The 16,769-nt window shown below is 49.9% G+C and overlaps 1 protein-coding gene across 11 annotated transcripts in view; it reads left to right on the forward strand.

The window, feature by feature from the left end:
• Positions 1–16,769, forward strand: part of LOC123761784 (serine/arginine repetitive matrix protein 2) — a 236,293-nt gene that overhangs the window by 129,277 nt on the left and 90,247 nt on the right. For 3 of the 11 annotated variants that reach the window (XR_011229506.1, XR_011229505.1, XM_069330509.1), the window contains exon 1: positions 4,335–5,807. The exons of 7 other annotated variants lie outside the window; for them this stretch is intronic. Coding sequence is in view for 2 of the 4 variants with exons in the window: in XM_069330509.1 (XP_069186610.1) it covers positions 5,227–5,807 (581 nt within the window). In the remaining 2 variants the exon portion in view is untranslated. Of the gene's footprint in view, positions 1–4,334; positions 5,808–16,769 lie in introns of those variants that run through there. One more of the 11 variants, XM_069330508.1, reaches the window with a different exon arrangement.

Below are 16,769 nucleotides of genomic sequence, written 5' to 3' on the forward strand. Positions count from 1 at the left end.
GGCTCACACTGTTGGTGGTGCCATAGTGGAGTTGTGTAGTGTGGTGACACTACCACCTGGTTCACACTGTTGGTGGTGCCATAGTGGAGTTGTTGTGTAGTGTGGCGACACTACCACCTGGCTCACACTGTTGGTGGTGCCATAGTGTGGTGTTGTGTAGTGTGGTGACACTACCTCCTGGCTCACACTGTTGGTGGTGCCATAGTGGAGTTGTTGTGTAGTGTGGTGACACTACCACCTGGCTCACACTGTTGGTGGTGCCATAGTGGTGGTGTTGTGTAGTGTGGTGACACTACCTCCTGGCTCACACTGTTGGTGGTGCCATAGTGGTGTTGTTGTGTAGTGTGGTGACACTACCACCTGGCTCACACTGTTGGTGGTGCCATAGTGGAGTTGTGTAGTGTGGTGACACTACCTCCTGGCTCACACTGTTGGTGGTGCCATAGTGGAGTTGTTGTGTAGTGTGGTGACACTACCACCTGGCTCACACTGTTGGTGGTGCCATAGTGGAGTTGTGTAGTGTGGTGACACTACCACCTGGCTCACACTGTTGGTGGTGCCATAGTGGTGTTGTTGTGTAGTGTGGTGACACTACCACCTGGCTCACACTGTTGGTGGTGCCATGTTAGTGGTGTTGTGTAGTGTGGTGACACTACCACCTGGCTCACACTGTTGGTGGTGCCATAGTGGTGTTGTGTAGTGTGGTGACACTACCACCTGGCTCACACTGTTGGTGGTGCCATAGTGGTGTTGTTGTGTAGTGTGGTGACACTACCACCTGGCTCACACTGTTGGTGGTGCCATAGTGGAGTTGTTGTGTAGTGTGGTGACACTACCACCTGGCTCACACTGTTGGTGGCGCCATAGTGGTGGTGTTGTGTAGTGTGGCGACACTACCACCTGGCTCACACTGTTGGTGGTGCCATAGTGGTGGTGTTGTGTAGTGTGGTGACACTACCACCTGGCTCACACTGTTGGTGGTGCCATAGTGGTGTTGTGTAGTGTGGTGACACTACCACCTGGCTCACACTGTTGGTGGTGCCATAGTGGTGTTGTGTAGTGTGGTGACACTACCACCTGGCTCACACTGTTGGTGGCGCCATAGTGGTGGTGTTGTGTAGTGTGGCGACACTACCACCTGGCTCACACTGTTGGTGGTGCCATAGTGGTGGTGTTGTGTAGTGTGGTGACACTACCACCTGGCTCACACTGTTGGTGGTGCCATAGTGGTGGTGTTGTGTAGTGTGGTGACACTACCACCTGGCTCACACTGTTGGTGGCGCCATAGTGGTGGTGTTGTGTAGTGTGGCGACACTACCACCTGGCTCACACTGTTGGTGGTGCCATCGTGGTGTTGTGTAGTGTGGCGACACTACCACCTGGCTCACACTGTTGGTGGTGCCATAGTGGAGTTGTGTAGTGTGGTGACACTACCACCTGGCTCACACTCCTCTATGGTGGCCCCCTTGTGTTGGGTGCTACTGCTCTTGTTGTTGTTGTTACTCTCCTGCTCCTGCACGTGTCCTCCTCCTACATTTAACACGGGGGGGGGGCGCACACACACGGTACACTGTTGGCAACATCTACGGCTCTTCATTTTTTACAATGTACACAACCTTTGCTACTACACTACTACAAGGGGCACACTTCACTCTATACAGTTTCAAGTGTAGATATGATAGAGGCCAGGAGACTCGGGGACCTGTACACCAGTTGATTGACGGTTGAGAGGCGGGACCAAAGAGCCGAGGCTCAACCCTGCCCCAAGCACAACTAGGCGAGTACAACTGCGGGCGCATCCTCAACAACATGGTTCTTGTCTCCAGTTGTATGAATTTAGTACTTGGAAAGGTAAGTTAATACCGCAAGTGTGGTTGTTTGTATGGTAGTGTAGACCTTTCTTACCGCTGACACGCGCCACCGGTGTTGGTGTCAAGAGTGTCCCGGGCGGCCTGCTGGGCTCCTGGGTGGTGGTGGTGGTGGTGGTGGTGTGAGAGGAACAAATGGTAGGGATGATCCGGCATTATGGCGGCCACCACCCACCACATAGTCGTTTCTGCACCACCTGCCCGCCCCTGGGGGGAGGGGGGCCTCCTGCTCCACACTGGTGACGGGGGCCTCCTGCTCCACACTGGTGGCGGGGGCCTCCTGCTCCACACTGGTGACGGGGGCCTCCTGCTCCACACTGGTGACGGGGGCCTCCTGCTCCACACTGGTGGCGGGGGCCTCCTGCTCCACACTGGTGGCGGGGGCCTCCTGCTCCACACTGGTGACGGGGGCCTCCTGCTCCACACTGGTGACGGGGGCCTCCTGCTCCACACTGGTGACGGGGGCCTCCTGCTCCACACTGGTGAGGGGGGCCTCCTGCTCCACACTGGTGACGGGGGCCTCCTGCTCCACACTGGTGACGGGGGCCTCCTGCTCCACACTGGTGACGGGGGCCTCCTGCTCCACACTGGTGACGGGGGCCTCCTGCTCCACACTGGTGACGGGGGCCTCCTGCTCCACACTGGTGACGGGGGCCTCCTGCTCCACACTGGTGACGGGGGCCTCCTGCTCCACACTGGTGACGGGGGCCTCCTGCTCCACACTGGTGACGGGGGCCTCCTGCTCCACACTGGTGAGGGGGACCTCCTGCTCCACACTGGTGAGGGGGGCCTCCTGCTCCACACTGGTGAGGGGGGCCTCCTGCTCCACACTGGTGACGGGGGCCTCCTGCTCCACACTGGTGAGGGGGGCCGGGGCCTCCTGCTCCACACTGGTGAGGGGGACCTCCTGCTCCACACTGGTGAGGGGGGCCTCCTGCTCCACACTGGTGAGGGGGACCTCCTGCTCCACACTGGTGAGGGGGGGGCCTCCTGCTCCACACTGGTGAGGGGGGGGCCTCCTGCTCCACACTGGTGAGGGGGGCCTCCTGCTCCACACTGGTGAGGGGGACCTCCTGCTCCACACTGGTGAGGGGGACCTCCTGCTCCACACTGGTGAGGGGGGCCTCCTGCTCCACACTGGTGAGGGGGGGGCCTCCTGCTCCACACTGGTGAGGGGGGGGGGCCTCCTGCTCCACACTGGTGAGGGGGGCCTCCTGCTCCACACTGGTGAGGGGGCCGTTTTCCGCCATATGTCTCAAGTGGTGGTCGACCATTACACAGCGCGTGACACACCAAGTAGTGGTGTATGATCCATGAAGGCAGCCGTGACAACCACGGCTGCCTTCATGGTTTACCGATGGTAGCACACTGAGCACTGGCACGACCAACGTCTGGCTGTGCATCAGTACTACTCGCCTGGCATACTCGTCGTGCTTATCAGATGTTGTCACATGTGTTCAGTGGTGGTGGTGCTCAACACCGGGTGGTGGTGGTGGTGCTCAACACCGGGTGGTGGTGGTCAACACCGGGTAGTGATGGTGCTCAACACCGGGTGGTGGTGGTGGTCAACACCGGGTGGTGGTGGTCAACACCGGGTGATGGTGCTCAACACCAGGGTCCCGTCACCACCAGTTGTAAGGACTAAGGCCTGAGCTATCCTCCTCCTAACACACTACACCCTCACTATCCTCACACTGAAAATTGATGTAACTGACTTTTTAGAAGTTCCAGTTTACATTTGTACGTTATTCTGTTTGTACGTTGTCGGCGTGTGAGAGTAGAGGCGTAGTGATTGTTGCTTTATTGTGGTGGTCAGTTTGTCTACATGTGCAAGTGTTGACGTGTGTGAGTGTGGGAGATGCTCTAGTGTGTCTACAGTACACACACCTTGTTATCAAGAGTGTGTTGGAGGCCGCCGCCACTCTCCTGCACCACCCTTTACTGCACAAGTTGGTGTACCTTTGTCCTCTCTTGTTGTTGTTGTTGTTGTAACATTGTTTGCACGTAAGGCTGCTTCCTCTAACAGCCTCTTCAACCATCTTAGAGTTCACTTGAAGTGGTGTGTAGACGTGGTGTGTTAGAGAGGAAGGCGTGCGTGAGGGTGTGCGTGTGTGTGTGTGCGTGTGTGGGGCCAGGCGGTGCCATCACCTACAGGATTTGTTGGGGTATTGTGCTCGACGGCCCGAGAAGAGCGTCAGTCTCCCAGGGGGAGGGGGGGGGGCGGTGATGCCCCAGCCGTGCCCAAGCCGTGCCCGAGTCGTGCCCGAGTCGTGCCCAGAGTGTTGGTGGTGTGGTGGGTGGTGTGCTCCATGAGTGGTGTGGAGGGCCACTAGGGCTGGTGTGGTGGAGGGCGACGACCATGGTGGTGGTGGTGGCAAGGGAGATGCGTGAGGCTGCCACTATTGATTATGAAGGAGGGAGCCGGGCCCGGCGGGGGGCGGGGGCCGAGAGCAGCGGGTGCGATAATACCTCGCCACAGTCGCCCCCCCGCGTCCTCCACCGACGGACGCCCGCACGCCCCTACACGCCCGCCCTCACCTGCACGCCCTCGCTCCCTGACTACCGTAGCTGCCGCCCCGACAGTGTAGTGCGCCAGAGTGGAGAGAGGCCCGGGGCGGTAGTGGTCGTGGAGCCTGGTGGTGGCCAGTAGCAGCGGCAGCAGCAGCAGCAGCAGCAGCAGCAGCTGACCAGTGTGGACCCGAGGGTAGAGCAACACTCCCCCAAGATGAGTGTAGTGCGGGAGGGAGCGACGGGCAGGGCGGGCCCGCAGTAGAGGGCGGTGAGCGGGTTGTGAGGGTGAGGCATGAGGAGTATGAGGTGGATGGCGAGGCCGGTGAGGATGGGCAGGTGTGAGGTGACCCCGGCCACCATCTTCCTCACTGTGTGTCCTCTGCCTCCGCCTTCCCCGACACTCACCACCACCACCAAGATGTAACCTTCACCACCACTCCACCACAACCAAGTCTTCCATATATGTGATGTAGGATAAGTTCACGCTGACACCAGCACAACCAAGTCTTCCATTGGTAGCCTTCCTGCCCGCACCCGCGCGGGACATTATCTAGTAGTCTAGTGTAGTAGTCTTGACCACTTAAGTTTAGTGTGGCGTTATTATATTAGTGTGTCCACCTCCACTCTCACCCACCCACGCCCGCGCCCCGCCTCAGTGGGCGTGTCACACACCTGACCCACGCCCACCACTCACACGTGAGCATGGGCCCACGCCCACATGGAGGCAGGTCAACGTTATGGTGGGTGTGAGAGGCAGTGAGGGAGCCAGGAGAGTGGGTACCCCGTGTGTGTGGTGTTGGGGCATAGTTGTGAGGGCACGACGGGCGCCAGGTGGGCGAGGGGCGGCATGACCACGCCCACGGGTTCTATGGCAAGTGAGGAGATGAAAGGTGGGGGAGGCCCCTGGCACCAGCTGGTGGCATCGCTACTGGCACAGCACACAGCACTCCTGCATAAACTGGCAGCTGCGGCCCCACCAGCTGCAGCTGCTGCATTTGTCACTAGCCCAGATACGGCCGCAGCATTACGCCCACTCCACTACCCCAGCCCACGCTCGCCTGCCCTCAGCCTCGGTCACTACGCCCGCAGGAACTGGCGCAACAGACGAAACAGACAGAGAAAGAAGTTGAGAAGGTTCTATAACAATAATAACAATAACATAGTAAACACAATCAGCAGCAACAACAACAACGACAACGGCAGCAACAACAATAATAACCAGAGCGGTAGCAGTACCGTTGGTGGTGGCAGTACCGTTGGTGGTGGCAGTACCGTTGGTAGCAGCAGCAGTAGCAGAGGTGGGAAGACAGCGTGGCGAGGCGGGTGGTCAGGTCAGGTCCCCGCCGCCGCCGCCGCCGCCGCCGCCGCCACAACCACCACTACCACAACCACAACACATGTCCGACGCACGCTCCGCTCTGTGGTCAGGTACAACACAATCTCTTTCAAATAACGTGGCTTAGAGCTATCTGTCATAGTTACCAGTTGCAGACAAGAACTACTACTGACACTCACACTAAACCATGTTGAGAGCCAGCTTGTCAATATGTAGTTATTAATGTTGACGTCTGGTAAGTGAAGCCAGCACCATAAAATAAAGCCTATATAACGCTCAGAGTAGTTGACCCGATAAACTTTAAAGTACTAAGAGCATTAGAGGGTCCAGCCACTTAGACTGAGCCAGGATTCAACAATCATTTACACATCAACCTCCGGAACCTGTACATCTTTACCTCAACCCTTGACGGCTGTGTTTACACTTAGTAAACACTGTACGAACATCGACACATTACCAATCATTTGTTATTGTTATAAACAGCCTCCATGTGCTTCCCGCCTCATAAACTGTTAGTAAATGTAAACAAAGATGTTAAAGGTTGAGACAAGATGCACAGGTTCGCGTGTACTTGTGTAACTGGTTGATGAATCCTGCCCCTGGTCGGTAGCGGACGGCCTTGCTTCTTGTAGGTCGGCGTTCGAGTCCCGATGGTACAAGTGGTTGGGCACCGTTCCTTCCCTCCGTCCTTATTTCTCAACTGTTATCCCGTCGCCATATTCCTCCAAGAGCTGTATACTCAGGAAGTATTGTTAAGTATTACTGGGATTATCAGGAAGTGTTATTAGGCAGTGATGTTGTGGCGGCAGACTCCATACACAGTCTTAAGTGTAGATATGTTAGTCCAGTAGGCTCGGGAACCTGTACACCTCTTGATTGACAGTTGACAGGCGGGTCCAAAGAGCCGAAGCTCGACCCCTCCAAGCACAATTACGTGACTGAGTACTCAATCCGGCTTAGCATTTTCTCCTAATAATTCAGCCCAACCACTTGGGATGGATGGTAGATAGATGGTGTCGCTTCATGCTGGTCAGTGTTCAATCCCCGACTGTCCAAGTGGTTGGGCTGCTGCTGGACACCATTCCTACCCCCCGTCCCATTCCAAATCCTTATGGTGACCCCTTCCAGGTGCTATATAACCGTAATGCTTTTGGCGCTTTCCCCTCATAATTCATTCCTTGAGGCAGCAGTAGAGGAGTGTTTAGTGTGGTGTTGGGCGCCCGTCCCTGCCTCTTGGTCCACACACTCGCCCCGACGACCCGTCTACTCCAGTTGCCTCAACCCACAACATGGTGCAGTAAATGTAGCTTACTGGTGTAGAGTCTAGGTGAACAACACACAACACCACCTAACCCAGCCACCCACGGATAGTACTCCCACCCATCATCCTGCACTCCCCCCCCCATCCATCATCCTTCACTCTCCCCCCCCCACCCATCATCCTTCACTCCCCCCCCCCACCCATCCATCATCCTGCTCTTGTCCGCTTTACTTACTCTTACACTTGTCTCCGCCTCTGACATATTGTGATAATTACTTGCCCGCCCGACTTCCACCCACAATTACCTGGTTGATGGCGTTCTGAGAGTTCTTCTACTCCCCAAGCCCGGCCCGAGGCCAGGCTCGACTTGTGAGAGTTTGGTCCACCAGGCTGTTGGAGCGGCCCGCAGGCCCACATACCCACCACAGCCTGGTTGGTCCGGCACTCCTTGAAGAAAACTATCTAGTTTTCTCTTGATGTCCACAGTTGTTCCGGCAATATTTCTGATGCTCGCTGGGAGGACGTTGAACAACCGCGGACCTCTGATGTTCATACAGTGTTCTCTGATTGTGCCTATGGCACCTCTGCTCTTCACTGGTTCTGTTCTGCATTTTCTTAGATATCGTTCACTCCAGTATGTTATGTTACCAAGTACATTTGGTACCTGGCCCTCCAGTATTTTCAACGAATATATTATTTAATCTCTCTCTCTCGTCTTCTTTCTAGCGAGTACATTTGGAGAGCTTTGAGACGATCCCAATAATTTCAGTGCTTTATCGCGTCTATGCGTGCCATATATGTTCTCTGTATTCCTTCTATTTCAGCAATCTCTCCTGCTCTCAAGGGGGAAGCGAGTACTGAGCAGTACTCAAGACGGGACAACACAAGTGACTTGAGTACAACCATTGTGATGGGATCTCTGGGTTTGAAAGTTCTCGTAATCCATCTTATCATTTTTCTGGCTGACGCGATACTTGCTTGGTTATGCTCCCTAAACGTTAGGTCGTCAGACATCATTATTCCCAAATCCTTGACATGCTGTTTTCCTACTATGGGCACATTTGTTTGTGTGTTTTAACCAGTATTATGTTTAAGGTCATTTTTACCGTACCTGAGTACCTGGAATTTATCACTGTTAAACATGTTATTTTCTGCTGCCCAGTCGAAAACTTTATTAATATCTACTTGAAGTTTTCCAATGTCTTCAGCAGAGGTAATTTTCATGCTTATTTTTGTGTCTGCAAATGATGATACGAAGCTGTGCCTTGTATTTTTGTCTATATCTGATGTGAGAATAAGGAAAAGCAATAGTGCAAGGACTGTACCCTGAGGTACAGAGCTTTTATTAACTGTGCTTGGACTCGAGTTTATATAGTTGACTGTTATTCTGTGTGTTCTGTTTGACAGGAAACTGAGTATCCAGTGTCTTACTTTACCAGTTATTCCCATTGACCCCATTTTGTGTGCTATCACTCCATGGTCACATTTATCGAATGCCTTTGCAAAGTCTGTGTTTACAACATCTGCATTGTTTTTCTTCTAATGCCACAGTGACTTTGTCGTAGTGGTCAAGTAGCTGTGAGAGGCATGATCTTCCTGCTCTAAATCCATGTTGGCCTGGGTTGTGGAGGTCATTGGTCTCCATGAATCTAGTGACCTGACTCCTGATCACTCTCTCAAATACTTTTATTATGTGGGACGTTAGTGCAACTGGTCTATGAGTCTTTGCCAATGCTTTGCTACCACCCTTGTATAGAGGGGCAATGTCTGCTGTTGTTGTCCCCTAACTGCACATGCCACTTGGGGGGGGGAGGGGGTGGGGGGTATAGGGTGTTAATGTGGCTTGAGGGCACCAATCCCCCCAGCCACTGGGCATGGCGAGAAGGCACCCCTAAGCATACCTAGTACCCTATCAAACACAAACTAAAATACACAAATGGCAGATCTTATCACAACAAGATGATGATTAATAATACAATAATAATGATGATAATAACATTAACAAAATGGAAAAAATCTTTATTTCGTTTTTCTGATATGGGACACAGCACACAAGGGAGAGGTGCACAGTATATCATTAAAAAGTACTAAAGCTGAAGGCAAAACAAGAAGCTGCCTAAGCGGCAGGATTGGTAACTTGACAGCAGCATACATGGGAAAAAACCATTCCTAGTGGAAGCTGCTAACAAGGCCCCGGAGCGTGAGGGTTGTCATGTATGCGTATGTGGGTCCCTCCGGCCGCCGCCTTACCCACTCGTGGGCTCCGGCCAGGTCATCCACCCTCTTGTGAGACACCATTCGGAGAAGTGGTACTCCAGATGACGACTCTGCTTAGATAGTTGGCTGCCAGCTATCCTGGCTGCGGTTCACCTAAGCAAGACTATATTGACCCTTGTACACCCTGTGCACGGTGATCCTGGGACTAAGGTGGTCTGCCCCAAGATGTGGTCTTGGACCATATTCTGTAGATGGAATATGTCCAGGTCAGGGCTTTCACAGAACAAATCTCAAGGTCGCTCTTGGTGAGTCCCATATCCTGTAGACCACGCTTGCACTCCTTGCACCATCCTCCTCCTCCAATTAAGGGTTATCAGAGGCGGATGCCGTGTGCTTCCCGGTATATTCCCTGACCTTTTAAAGGATCTCTGGGGTGCCAGCGGTGTCTACGCTCCTCCTCCACACTATACTGAGTGCCTGTGCTACTGGCGCCTTGCATATCTATAAATATTGAATTCCATGAGTCTGAACCCGTTGCTAAGTACATGGGCATGTTTTAAATTTCTTTACAAATCTGCCATGCTCGTGTTGATATATTGACAAGTGTTTGGATATCACGCATAAAGAAGTTGTCAGGATCTTCCACTTTCATGCTGAGTATCGGGGTGCTAAACATGTCCTCATACTGCTTTTTTAGGATTTCACTAATTTATTTGTCATCCTCCGGGTGTGAACCTTCACTCGTACGAATAGGTCCAATATTGGCAGTGGTTTTTGCTTTTGATTTCGCATATGTGAAGAAATATTTTGGGGGTTTTCTTTTATTTCCTGAATTTATTTCTGTTCTAGTTGCCTTTCTTCAATCTGATATAAATGCTTCAGTCTCTGCTCGATTTCTTCAATTTCCCTGTTGTAATTATTCCTTCTTTGTAGGGAAAGTCGTGTCTGCTTGAGCATTTCCGGTTTTTTTTCCTTCTTGTATAATGTCGTCTGCGTTCTCTTTCTGCGCTGGACCTTTTTCTGGCTTCCCTCAAAGGAACATGTTTCAGACAGACTTGATACGCTTCCCAAGTCAGTTTTTTATTCCTTTTGTAGGATTTTTATTACTTAGAATGGTTTTCCGTGGAATGTTTGTAAGGTCCCTCTTTATTGTCTCCCAGTCTATCCTTTTATTATTAAAATTGAATTTACTGAATAACCCTTCTCGCTTGGTTTAGGTCCCTTCTGAGTATTGATGGTAGTTTGCACTTCAATATGCTTGTGATCTGAGTATGTGGTATCTGAGATCGTAATGTCCCTGATTATGTCTTCATTGTTTGTAAAGACCACATCTAGAATATTTTCGTTTCTCGTTGGCTGTGATATCTGCTGGTTGAGTGAAACTTTGTGACAATGCGAGCAGTTCTCTAACCTGTGGTTGGTTATGGCCAGATAAATATCCTGGTATAATATTGTTTGCTATTCTCCATCTTAGACTAGGCAGGTGGAAGTCACCTAGGAGGTAATATCAGGTGTTGGGGTTGCCAAATTATCAAGGCTATTATTCTCTATTTTGTTTATCTGTTCGGCGAATTCCTTAGCCGTTCCATCTGGCGGTTTGTATATTAGAATAACTGTTTATTTTATCTGTTTATTCCCAGTACCTCTACCACCTCATTTGTAGAGTTAAGAAGGTCCGAGCACACAAGGTGTTCCCTAATATACACACCCACTCCTCCATGTGACGTGTTTACCTTACCACACGTGTATAGGTTATATCCTGGTAGCCAGACCTCACTCTCCAACACTTCCCCTGCACGGTGCTCGGCGTTTCTGTGAAAGCTCTCAATACTTCATTTGGATCAGTGAGGCCATTTATACCTGCTTGATGGAGTTCTGGGAGTTGTTCTACTCCCCAAGCCCGGCCCAAGGCCAGGCTTGACTTGTGAGAGTTTGGTCCACCATGCTGTTGCTTGGAGCGGCCTGCAGGCCCACATACCCACCACAGCCCGGCTGATCCGGAACTTCTCTTAGAAAACAGTCCAGTTTTCTCTTGAAGATGTCCACGGTTGTTCCGGCAATATTTCTTATAGTCGCTGGGAGGACGTTGAACAACCGCGGACCTCTGATGTTCATACAGTGTTCTCTGATTGTGCCTATGGCACCTCTGCTCTTCACTGGTTCAATCTTGCATTTCTTCCATATCGTTCACTCCAGTACGTTGTTATTTTCTGTGTACATTTGGGACCTGTCCCTCCAGTATTTTCCATGTGTATATTATTTGGTATCTCTCTCGTCTCCTTTCTAGAGAGTACATTTGGAGAGCTTTGAGAAGATCCCAATAATTTAGGTGTTTTATCTCGTCTATGCGTGCCGTATATGTTCTCTGTATTCCCTCTATTTCAGCAATCTCTCCTGCTCTGAAGGGGGAAGTGAGTACTGAGCAGTACTCAAGACGGGACAACACAAGTGATTTGAAGAGTACAACCATTGTGATGGGATCCCTGGATTTGAAAGTTCTCGTAATCCATCTTATCATTTTTCTGGCTGACGCAATATTTGTTTGGTTATGCTCCCTAAACGTTAGGTCGTCGGACATCATTATTCCCAAATCCTTGACATGCTGTTTTTCTACTATGGGAAGATTCGATTGTGTTTTGTACCCTGTATTATGTTTCAGATCCTCATTTTTGCCGTACCTGGAATTTATCACTGTTAAACATCATATTATTTTCTGGTGCCCAATCGAAAACTTTGTTGACATCTGTTTGTAGTTTTTCAATGTCTTCAACAGAGGTAATTTTCATGCTGATTTTTGTGTCATCTGAAAAGGACGACACGAAGCTGTGGCGTGTATTTTTGTCTATATCAGATATGAGAATAAGGAACAGTAGCGGTGCAAGGACTGTACCTTGAGGTACAGAGCTTTTAACTACGCTCGGACTCGATTTTATCTGATTGACTGTTACTCTTTGTGTTCTGTTCGACAGGAAATTGAGTATCCAGCGTCTTACTTTTCCAGTTATTCCCATTGACCTCATTTTGTGAGCTATCACCCCATGGTCACATTTGTCGAACACCTTTGCAAAGTCTGTGTTTACAACATCTGCATTTTGCTTTTCTTCTAGGGCTTCTGTGATTTTGTCATAGTGGTTGAGTAACTGTGACAGACAGGATCTTTCCGCTCTAAATCCATGTTGTCCTGGATTGTGCAGTTCATTGTTTTCATTGTGTGCATATAAAATGTATTGTGTGTTTTGTTCTTGTTTTTAGTCCTTGTATGTTGGCAGAGATGAATGAGGTTATACTACTTGGGGGGGCGGGCGGGCGGGGGGGGGGTAGTTGACTGGGAGACTCTTGGCAGGTCCATTATGCGTGGACATATTGAGTTTGTTCTGACCAGTGCTGATTGTTGTAGAGCAGTTGCCTGTCCTAGTTGTAGTTCCCTTGTTGTTGTGTAATTGTATGTGATCCTGGTATGCAAGTGGCTCTGGCACTTCCATACATTCTCTATGTTCGCCCTTTTGAAATCTCTTTCGGCTTGGTATAAAAAAAATATTTGAGTTTCCTCCAAATTCCTCATCTTGCTTGTCACTCTTTATGTAGCATTCTGTGCCTTTCACGTGAAGGTATGGGCAGCTGAGGGCATAGCATTTTCTGTCCTCCAGTGAGGTTTGGCACATGTCAGGATAGAAAAACCTCTACATATTGATCCAAATCGACACTGAGCTTTCCTAAGCATATTTAAAAAACAAATTTGGGATGGTGGTAAGAGCATTCTAATCCTTTCTTATTACCAGCATATCTGTGTGTGTATATGTCCTGTACATACAACTTGTATGTGTGTGTCCTGTTTGACTCGCTCTATCCGGGACGGTTGTGTAGAGTCTGGACCTATCGCGCCGTCAGTGATGTCTGGTACACTTTCTAGTCTACTGTGGTCTACATCCAGGCATACTGAGTCACAGTTTACAACTTACTTAGTTTCTGCTTTAGTTTCCTCCCTGACTATAGCCTCCGTCCCTGGTCTATTAGAATTATTATTGTTCCTTTCCCACTCCTTCTGGATGGCTGGCAGGCTCTCAGTGACTGAAGGTTTCCGTTCATGTCACATGTTACTAGAAGGTCTTTTAGGATATTCCAAGATGGCCAGTCATTTTTACACGCCCAGAGCAAGTGGCCAGCTCTCAGTCCCGTGATGTTACTACGGTACAAGCCCAATTTATTTATTTATTTTATTTATTATTTATTTATGCATATACAAGAATGTACATAAGGAATGTGAGGATACAAATATGGTAATTACAGTCTTGTAAAGCCACTAGCACGCGCAGCGTTTCGGGCAGAAGAATTTCGAATTTTCGAATTTTCAGAATTTCGAATGAAATCTATTCTTACACATATAACATACAGTTCCCGTTGCCTTCGACTTTACGGTGTTATTACAGTGACCGCAAATTAGTTTGTTTACTGTCATTTTGTCTAGTTTTGCTGTGCACTTGGAGTGGGGTTGGCAGTGTTCTATATTTGCACCAGTGCCAGGCTCTTGTACTTGTCTAATGTTGCAAGTGTGTTACAACACTCTGTACCTAGGACCAATGTGTGTGTTGCCTTTATGGGAAACCTTACCCAGCTGGGTGTTGTAGGGTATACTGTAGCTGGCTGGCTGGGGTTTACTGAGTGTTCCAGGGTATACTGTAGCTGGCTGGCTGGGGTTTACTGGGTGTTCCAGGGTATACTGTAGCTGGCTGGCTGGGGTTTACTGGGTGTTCCAGGGTATACTGTAGCTGGCTGGCTGGGGTTTACTGGGTGTTCCAGGGTATACTGTAGCTGGCCGGCTGGGGTTTACTGGGTGTTCCAGGGTATACTGTAGCTGGCTGGCTGGGGTTTACTGGGTGTTCCAGAGTATACTGTAGCTGGCTGGCTGGGGTTTACTGGGTGTTCCAGGGTATACTGTAGCTGGCCGGCTGGGGTTTACTGGGTGTTCCTGGGTATACTGTAGCTGGCTGGCTGGGGTTTACTGGGTGTTCCAGGGTATACTGTAGCTGGCTGGCTGGGGTTTACTGGGTGTTCCTGGGTATACTGTAGCTGGCTGGCTGGGGTTTACTGGGTGTTCCAGAGTATACTGTAGCTGGCTGGCTGGGGTTTACTGGGTGTTCCAGGGTATACTGTAGCTGGCCGGCTGGGGTTTACTGGGTGTTCCAGGGTATACTGTAGCTGGCTGGCTGGGGTTTACTGGGTGTTCCTGGGTATACTGTAGCTGGCTGGCTGGGGTTTACTGGGTGTTCCAAGGTATACTGTAGGTGGCCAGCTGGGGTTTACTGGGTGTTCCTGGGTATACTGTAGGTGGCCAGCTGGGGTTTACTGGGTATACTGCAGGTGGCCAGCTGAGGTATACTGGGTGTTCCTGGGTGTACTGTAGGTGGCCAGCTGAGGTATACTGGGTGTTCCTGGGTGTACTGTAGGTGGCCAGCTGAGGTATACTGGGTGTTCCTGGGTGTACTGTAGGTGGCCAGCTGGGGTTTACTGGGTATACTGTAGGTGGCCAGCTGGGGTTTACTGGGTATACTGTAGGTGGCCAGCTGGGGTATACTGGGTGGCTTCCGTCCCTGGGCTCTTGCCTGGGTCACTCACCACCACCACTGTCCTTAGTGTTTAGTACACTGTCCTCACTAGTTTACTGTTTCTAGTATTACATGTCTATATGTAACTATATGCTTAACCCTTATATGTAGGTACTTATTGTATGTAGCGGAGTTACTGCTGAGTCAAGCAGGTACTTATTGTATGTAGCGGAGTTACTGCTGAGTCAAGCAGGTACTTATTGTATGTAGCGGAGTTACTGCTGAGTCAAGCAGGTACTTATTGTATGTAGCGGAGTTACTGCTGAGTCAAGCAGGTACTTATTGTATGTAGCGGAGTTACTGCTGAGTCAAGCAGGTACTTATTGTATGTAGCGGAGTTACTGCTGAGTCAAGCAGGTACTTATTGTATGTAGAGTAGTTACTGCTGAGTCAAGCAGGTACTTATTGTATGTAGAGTAGTTACTGCTGAGTCAAGCAGGTACTTATTGTATGTAGAGTAGTTACTGCTGAGTCAAGCAGGTACTTATTGTATGTAGAGTAGTTACTGCTGAGTCAAGCAGGTACTTATTGTATGTAGAGTAGTTACTGCTGAGTCAAGCAGGTACTTATTGTATGTAGCGGAGTTACTGCTGAGTCAAGCAGGTACTTATTGTATGTAGAGTAGTTACTGCTGAGTCAAGCAGGTACTTATTGTATGTAGAGTAGTTACTGCTGAGTCAAGCAGGTACTTATTGTATGTAGCGGAGTTACTGCTGAGTCAAGCAGGTACTTATTGTATGTAGAGTAGTTACTGCTGAGTCAAGCAGGTACTTATTGTATGTAGAGGAGTTACTGCTGAGTCAAGCAGGTACTTATTGTATGTAGAGGAGTTACTGCTGAGTCAAGCAGGTACTTATTGTATGTAGAGTAGTTACTGCTGAGTCAAGCAGGTACTTATTGTATGTTGAGGAGTTACTGCTGAGTCAAGCAGGTACTTATTGTATGTAGAGGAGTTATTGCTGAGTCAAGCAGGTACTTATTGTATGTAGAGGAGTTACTGCTGAGTCAAGCAGGTACTTATTGTATGTAGCGGAGTTACTGCTGAGTCAAGCAGGTACTTATTGTATGTAGAGTAGTTACTGCTGAGTCAAGCAGGTACTTACTGTGTGTAGAGTAGTACAAGTCACTGTTGGTGACCGTAACCTTCACCGTGGATGTCATCCACAACCATCCAGGTCTCTGGTGGATGTGTCCTGTTGCCACTCCTTTGATCATTAACCATTAATGACCTATTGGCGGTATCCATTACCGTAAGGAATCTTATGCTTACTTTCTGCCTTCCTCTATGAACTTACTCTAGTATTTATTGTCTAGATTCACATTGCCGTATTACAGTATAAATTGTCAGTATATTGTGAGTGAGGACCACTACCCGGGTCACCTCGTGGCCAGTGTTGACACTGTCAAGTGTGCTCGCTTATTGTCCCACTTATTGTCGCTTATTGTCGCTTATTGTAAAAAGTGTACATGTACACTTTTTCACCTGCCAATATTCCTATGTTTCAACTTGTGTTTAGTGTTACACTTCACTGTTCACTGAATCACTGTTCACTATGGTCCAAATATATCTCCTATACTTATGTAAACATTTGTAAACATTGCCTGGTGGCGCCACCTGCACCTGTGGCGCGCTTAATGTCTATTTTACACCAAGTTCTAATGCTAATTACTGCACTCTATTTTCCCACGAGTGGCTGTGCCCTTGGTGATGTCTGTGATGAGAGGCCCTTACTATAACCCTACACAACCCGGAATGATTGGGCTTTATTCCGGAGTGGGAGGAGACCCGTCTCCGGTCTTATTCCGGAGTGGGCGGGCGGGCGGGCGGGGGCTGCACCTCCACATTACTGGCCCCCCCCCCCCGTCTTCCTCACTCCACTTCTCCACCGCCTCCCACCATCTACAACCCACACCAAAGTAGAAAATCAAATTGATAAAGATGGTGGGAACTTGTGTGTGTACCTGCCCGAAAC

Source organism: Procambarus clarkii, chromosome 24 (assembly GCF_040958095.1).
Source record: "Procambarus clarkii isolate CNS0578487 chromosome 24, FALCON_Pclarkii_2.0, whole genome shotgun sequence".
Classification (NCBI taxonomy): Eukaryota; Metazoa; Arthropoda; class Malacostraca; order Decapoda; family Cambaridae; genus Procambarus; species Procambarus clarkii.